We start from the raw sequence: 8,029 nt of genomic DNA on the forward strand, positions 1-8,029 counted from the left end.
TTTACGTTTGAGAATAAGAACATTGAACAGTTGACTTTAAAAACTGATTTTAGTCTTAAATTCGAGGCGTCTTAAATTTTGTTAATAGCGACGCCGCTCTAAAGAGGCTTAAGCCAGCCAGAGAAGCTATTACTCGAAAACAGAGGCCGAGAATCGCTAATGTGACTCACTTTCCAAGTAGATAGATCCAATTTGAGGAATCATGAGCATAATTTTTCAGACATAGTGGTCGAGCTGCAGTTGAAGTTTCCACGCTGGGGGAGGCAGTTTTTCCTCGATCTTCACAGCAAATGCTCGATTTCGGCGCCCGTAGAGAGGTTGGCAAGTGCCGTCGCCTCGCGAAGTCCATTCTTGAAAGCGCGCGTTTCGATAGGCGTACTGGGAAGATGACTAACTCACTCAAAGCTATAACGGCTCTGGACCTCCTTAATTGTACTTACATGACTTATTAATGGCTCATTGGACCAAGAAAATTGATCCCCTTGGAGATACTCTGCGGAGGAACGCACCCGCCGTTTTCACATGATGAAAAATGCTTTTTTTAGAGCCATTGATAAGGACAATGTGTTCAGTGAGAGGCTAATGAAGTTTCTGAAGACTGTTGTTTCTGAAGAACGAAACTTGCCTTCCATGATGACCATTGATAATTAAAGATTGACTTTAGGGTTTTTTTACAATGCCAAACAAATGTATGTTTATTGTTGTTTGTTGTTGCGTAATTGTTTATTTTCTGTTGGAGTTTATGTCTATAAATATTTTTTTTTTTTGTTCCTCACTTAACACGAATGACATTAACAACTACTGTAACTGTTTAACAGAATAGACCATATTCGCATTCTCGGTATTGGACTGGAACTAGCTTGCAATGGAGGCTCATGCGGGGAATATCATTAAAAAGGAGATTAATGTCATTTGCATTTGAAATGATTCCCAGCATTAACCTCAGTTGCAAGCTAGTTCCAATCCAATACCGAGAGTACGAATATGGTCTATTCCAACAAGGTGAAAAAAACACTGTATCTCCCTGTACTACCGTTTCGTAAGTAACAAAACAACTAATGTAGTTGTTCAAATTCAAAAACAAATTCGTTATTAAATAAGTCTTTATGGATGAGAAACAATCTAGTTATAAATGATTTCTAATCTTATTTACATGTTTATCCCGAACTATAAGAATAATTGTACACATTACGAGCGCTTTTATTTCCCTTTGCACAGCCCTGTACATGAACCACTCGGTCACGATGTTGGGAACATAAGTCTAACACCAAAGCGCTCAAAATGATATCAAGGTTTAAAAACTATATCGGTGCGCTGTATAAAAAATATTGCATTTTCCTTTTCTTTCTTCTGGCTTTCTCAGTAAACAATACATCAGTTGACGGGCGTTTCCTGAATATTAGAAATATGTAAATTTGTTTTGTGCTGCTTCACGGCAACCTGTGTTTTATTTTTCAATTAACAATGAACCTGACTGACTCTCACCCATTCCTTCTGTTGCTTCAAAACTCACGTATTTATTGCAGTTTTTTTTAATGTGCGTACTATTAGGCAATGAAGACGTACGGCTAAAAAGCTAACTGAAACAGTTTCTACAGATTCACGCAGTACTACATTAGAAGGTCGCCGGATCGCACTTTCCATATGTTGCTTTGGAGAGTCAAATAAATACGTAACAATGAAATGTTTACGTTTTCCAAGGCTCCAAAATCCAGTGTCCTCTTTGATTCACTTTCGAATCGTTTAGTTTCTCTTGTGTACAGTCTGTCCAATACAGAATTCTGAAATTTTCATTCATCCTTCTCGCACGGTCTCGTGTTTGCTTAGCTCATGTCTCCTCGTTGTTGTTGTAGTTTAGCGTAATATTCCATCTCGGACTCTCTGTATCCGCAACATCTGAGACAAAACGCACGTATTCTCGTGTACGGACAAACAACTGCAAACATCAAGCACAGAACGAACAATGCCACGAACGCCATACAACCAGCAAGGAAATAAAGCGGAACCTCACGAGTACCCATTCTGAAAATACGAACAAACGATCCAACCAAAAATTGTATAATTTGAAAGTTTCCGCTCGATCTCGCAATATCCTAACGACAGTTTCAATATAAGAGATCTCTGTATATTATTCTGCCTTGTGTGCGTTGATTTGAATTGTCTCCCTGTGAAATAAAACAAAAATCGACTAATCATTAAGGGTACACCGCAAAAGATACAATAAAATAAATGAATGTTCCGACAAATTACTGCTTAAACTCACGTTGTAAATTTGATAAGAAAGACTTTCTTCGGCAATTTTTGCGTTTTACTCTTTTCACTTGCAAGCTGCTTATTGTGTTTGCGAAGACTTCAATAATATATTTTCCACCATCATTGAAACCTCCATCTTATATACCAGGGACAGCTGAATTAACATTTCTTGAAATAAACGTCATTTGCGCTTAGGCCTTCCGTAGAGCATTTGACAGAAAGGAATCTCCAGTAATTAACGCAGAATTTAGCGTAGCCCTCAACGACTGCTTCTTAATTATGTCGAGAAGAATACAAAACCGCACGCACGTCATAAAAAATAATCATGATTTGACGTCAAGAAGCACTCGGCCACGAAACCGTTGTGAAGAAGCAGTCATCGGTGAAGAAGTCATGTATCTGGAAACAATCTCGGCGCTTTTTGTTTCAGGTTGTCAAGCAACATGGCTTATTTATAATAACATTTCATTTTTCCACTGAATGAAGAGAAATAAGCTAAGCACAATTAATGCACCAAAGTTTACATGTATTTGAATTACATGTGTTTTGTCGCCTTTCCCGAAGAGGAGATTCAAACCAACTTTAATTCTCAGTATATGTCCTTTTTTGTACATTACTCGATACTGTTTGCAGACGTAACTGTCTGTTACGCAGAATAGGATAAAATGTGTCTGATTTCACATCAAAGGTACCCTTTCAATCGGCGTAAATTTACATTATAGTTCGGCCGCGAAGCGGAAACAGCATCGCGATGATTCCATGACAGGAGATGACGAATCACAGGTTTCACTGATCGTAAAACTAAAACCTGATAACAAATAACCCACCAGTAAAAAAATATTAAATCAACCAATCACAACTCAAGGCCTTTGTCAATTTGTTCATATGGCCGACGTAATGAATGCAGGTTAAAAATTGGTGGAAGTTGATCTTTGTTTCTTTTTTTTCGGTGCGATTTTGTGACAATCTGCATTAAAGAAATGAAACTCAAACTACCGTAGAATAATAGCCGGCTTCCGCACAAATTTACTCAAAATATTCAAACTCAGGAAAATTAAGGCATGGGTCAGCAATTATTTTCCTCAAAACAGTTAGGGGGTGGTCTACGTTCTGAGGCTTGGTTCATGACAACATAAACTTTTGGGAGACAAATACATCTTCTAAAGTGATTGTTTTTGACTTATCAAACTTATGCAAATTAGGACACGTGACTTGATACGGCCAAAAAAACGTGGAAAATCTTTAAGCAAAAATGGGAACAGTTTGCAAAAAGAAGGCTTCAACAGAACTGGTACGGGATAAGTCCTAATGACAACAGCAAAGGAACTGTGCTTGGCAATTGTTGAATAGTTCATTATTTCTGGAAATAAACGGTTTCTTCTACTAGTACCCAGTCCCCCAATAAAAGTGATTTGTCTTTTTAAAAGTTCCTATTTACGTATCTTAACTTTTCCAAGCGCAGAAACGATGTATCTAATGACCCTAAACTCATGAAACTAACATCAAAGTTTAAGGACATAAGAAAAGTGTTCCCATTTAACAAAAGAGATTATTTGGCTTGAAGACACCACGTGACCCAATTTGCATATTTTCGACATTCCAAATTGACACAAACTGTCAACCTTTTGACCTGGCAAAATTTCATGCTGCTACAACTAAAGCTTCAAAAGATACACTACCCCCTAACTTTCCGGGTGAATAACTGGAGGCCCTTGCCTTAATTTACTTGAGAATCTGTGGCTTGAAGTGGTTGTTTCAGGTTTTACTTGACTCGACATGAATATCAATGACAGTGAAATTTCAACATTTTCTTAATTTCTGTCTTGTTTTACATATTTCCTGAGAAACGCAAATAAAAAAAATAGCTTCATGTAGAAAACGAGTCATCCAAATCGCAAATATTCGATCCCACCAACACAAAAAATCTTCAGACCTCAAAACTAAACTACCGCCAAATTCAAACGTAGAAGTAAGTGACAGTAAGTGGTTTTAAAAAACATGATTCCGGATACAAAGTTGCGGAGACTTGAATATCAATTTGTCCTCAGCCGATTGCTATTGGGTTTTGGGGGTGCAAAAATGCTTGAATCTGGTCACTTAATTCAATATGATCAAACTCTAATAAATTCTTAGTTTGTTAATTGGTATTAGCCACCTTAAGCAGAAGGCGGTGCAAAACATTCTCAGCCCGAGTTTTGCTTCTTTCGCGTGGCCAGTTTCTTTTCACTCTACTTAGCACTATGTTTTCTTTTCGCCCTGTACCATACGATTGGAAGCATAACCTCTTTATAACTTTCTTCAGCAACTGAAATTAGTAAAACCAGAAATATAAAAAAAATGTTAGGTTAAAAAAAAAACTGTTGTCGTACAGCGAGCCACTTCCAGACCCTTCAGACCTGAACAAATTCTCGTTTTGCTAGGCTAACGCTCGATTGCAAAGCAATTGAATAACAATTGTATTGCAGTGGGGTTCAAAAGTCAACTGAAAAGTGTTTAAAATCGATTTATCCCTTACAATATCACTGAATTCCCACTGTCCTGACGCCGAGATTTGTGAAGATTGCCACGGAGTCCTCACCGTAAGAGAACCTTCGACGTCTTCAGTTGTATACTCTTTCTAGAAGAACTGATAATTCAACTTTAGAATGTGGTTCAGTTGATTGTTTTGAGATGATAAACACCGAGATGTGTGTGTTGCCTGATTACAAAGCTTCATCGTGCACATGTTCAATACAACCTCTTCTATTGTCTCATTCAAAATTAAATCCTCTAGTTTCATTTATTTACAAAACTTATTCTTGAATGGAAATGCTTTTGTCTCCAAGCTCTTTGCGCATTATCTTGGGGCATCTTGATGTTTGCCACCTTTGGTTGTCATCTTGTGGATTAAAACCCTTCCATGATGTTTCACTCCGTAAATTCAACGTTACTCAATCCTGTAATTGATTATTGGAAAATAAACATGACTTTGTGGTCCCTTCTTTTGTGTTATTACTGCCTGTGCGAATACAGCAATGCAATATCATCTCCGAGTATTGGATCAGTGAAATAGAAAGTGAATAACTGTTATGCTGGTTAATATTATGGCACTTTATAGGCACAGTGCTAGCATTTAACTTTCGTTGCGGACAAGTATTATTCTTGGTTTCCATCAGCGTTAAATCAACTGGAATTCAAGAGTAATAGAGGAGTAAAATAGGAACGCATTTTAAGGATCGTGTCAACTCCTCGCGTAGATTTTGTCTGGCTGACTAATTTCCGAGTCATTTCCATCCATAATTTCTAAAGAGCAGTTTGTGAACTCTTTCTTCGGTCCGACATTCCTAGTCGCTGTTCTAAGTTTGTAGTTCCTGGAAATGACATGAAGAGGCCAAGGCAGCTCACGCCGGCTCAGTAACTTCGATTTGTAACCCTCAAATGGTGCCAATATGGTCAAAATGCTTCCTTTAGAGCCAGAGTCTGTTGTCATCTCGTCAAGATTTCCTCCAAATTCACAGAAGTAAAGTAACAATACCAATAAACAAACCAAGAACAACACCAAACAGTATGCAGCGCTCGCCGAGGTAATCTCTGTCATCCGCGAGGGAAACTATTTTCACCGGTCAATCTGGTCACGATGAGATTCAAGTACAGCCTTGTTACAACTGCATCGTCAGTTGGGTAACGTGATGAGTCAACTCTCTTGCAAGCTGCAAATTACGCATGCCTGTTACAATGTACGTCTCACTTGTAGTTTTACCGACTGGCTCATTAAACTGATGCAAATTAAGTCTGCATAGATGTCGGGTTTACAATGTTAGTTGAATTCTCTCGAGGTTAAACCCAGTTGAACACGCTTTGTCTCATGATGTAGAGAGTAGAAGCCCCCCGCATTGCCAAGCAACAGAAATCGATTCTTAAAACACCTCCTGAACTGTGTTAAAAGGCTCGACAAACAATTATCAGTCTTTTTAACTGGAAAAGAAAGGTACTAATTGATCGGCAATTTTGACCTTTCTGACCCTTGTACAATTGTAAAGAGTGCTTTGCATTAAAGATTGCATTAGCAAGTGATCCAAGTCATTTTTAGTTGCCATCATTTGTAAGAAATTCAAGGTGTTTAGTCAAGTGACTGTATTTTGGCACTTCGTTGTTCCCATTCCTGATCTCATTCTTTTCTAACGTTGTCGCAACTTTCAGCTTAATAAATGGAAAGGAAAGAGGAAATTTCAGCAATGAAAAGGAAGGGAAAGGAAAAGAAAAAGACGGGACGGGACGGGACGGGATCGTAAGGGAGAGAGGACTGAGGGATGTGCACAGGAGCGGATTTAGTGGGAGGTGGATTGGAAGGCTAGCCATCGCCCCCACCCCGCTTCCCTCTTTGGGGAAGCAAAAATAAGACATTGAAAAAGATTGTGAATATTTGAATGTTTTGGCAGAAATCAATTAAGCGAACAGTCTGACAGGTACCTTAATTGTGCCGATTGCTGGTGTAACAATTTTCAGTTAGGTTACAATTCTCAATTTACAGCATTTTGGGGGAAACTTCAAGGAACTAGCCAACCGGTCAACTGTAAATGCATGCTTTATCAAAGTAAAAACACGAAACATCGTTTCGGCTTCTAAGTACTGTAATTCAACAAAGAAAACACTCTCCTACGCCAGAGTTCCCATGTTTTTTTTCCTAAAATCCTTTCGTGTTCTCAAATGCCAGTACAGAATAAATAGCTGCGGCTTCTTTGTTTGAAAGCAAGATAAGTCTATGTTTTATTTGAGACAATCTCTATAAATTATTAAACACATCCATTAAAACAGTAGTGCCATTCCGTCTAATTTACTACACAGGGATAAAACTACTTAAACAAAAATCTTCACAACTATTTCTTTTTTTTCGCCGAAGATAATTTGAATAACGTGAGTGAAATTCCAGGTAGCAGAGAAAGCATGGCAAACTGTATTACCAAATTTTTTTTCAATGTACATATTGCACTAAATATCATCTTGTCTCGAGGTGCTGTCGTCGTTTCCATGTTCTATTACCAGAATGTCGTAACATGGTGAAGAAGTATTCAGAGTTTCTTCCCTTCCGACATGCCTACGCTGTTCTTCAAATGTCACCGTACCAATACTGCTCTTCTTGCCTTGTACCTGAGAATTGCTCTTGATGCCTCTCAAACCTTGAGAACTCTTGTAGTAGTTGATTAGATTTTCAGTTAAATTACTTCTGTTTAACGCTGGTGTCAGGTTCATTTCGCTTTTATCGTAGTGTCGATTACTGTCCTGTCCCCTAAGGAGACGACGCTTATTGAACGTCCTATTTCGCGATAATTCATGTTCACTTTGGTATAATTCTGTTGCATCTTTATCTCCAAACCCTGAAGCATTGATCGCTGGTAAAAACACTGAAACTTTCTGTTGTGTTAAGTTTTCTTTCACCTTGGCAGCCCTCAACTCAGACATTTCGTTTTTTCTCACCGGAGGCATTCTGTGCTGTGCATAACGCTTGCTGATTTCCTTCTCCTTTTCTTTGATTTCTTTTAACTTGTTTTTGAAGACTCGATTTGTTTCCATTTCTTCTCGCCGTTGCTTAGCCATGGCGTGTCTTTGTCGTTCCTTTAATTTGAAGGATTCGTTTTTATAGCTGTTGTACAACGCCTTCCGAATTGAGAGAACACTTGCATCCATATCCATTCGTCTTCGATAATTTTCCAGCAGACTAGCGAAATAGCAGTGATTCATCATGGAAAGAATTTCCCAGCTTACTTCAGGTAACAACGGCACCTCTCAATTAACAATT

The 8,029-nt window shown here is 38.4% G+C and overlaps 1 protein-coding gene across 1 annotated transcript; it reads right to left on the reverse strand.

Moving 5' to 3' along the window:
• Nucleotides 1-7,221: 7,221 nt before the first annotated feature.
• On the reverse strand, nucleotides 7,222-7,971 carry LOC145472117 (uncharacterized). Its single transcript, XM_081454922.1, has one exon. It carries the CDS (start codon nucleotides 7,969-7,971, stop codon nucleotides 7,222-7,224), a length of 750 nt encoding a protein of 249 aa, XP_081311048.1.
• Between the last annotated feature and the right edge of the window lie 58 nt (nucleotides 7,972-8,029).

This window comes from Orbicella franksi, chromosome 2, assembly GCF_964199315.1.
Source record: "Orbicella franksi chromosome 2, jaOrbFran1.1, whole genome shotgun sequence".
Classification (NCBI taxonomy): Eukaryota; Metazoa; Cnidaria; class Anthozoa; order Scleractinia; family Merulinidae; genus Orbicella; species Orbicella franksi.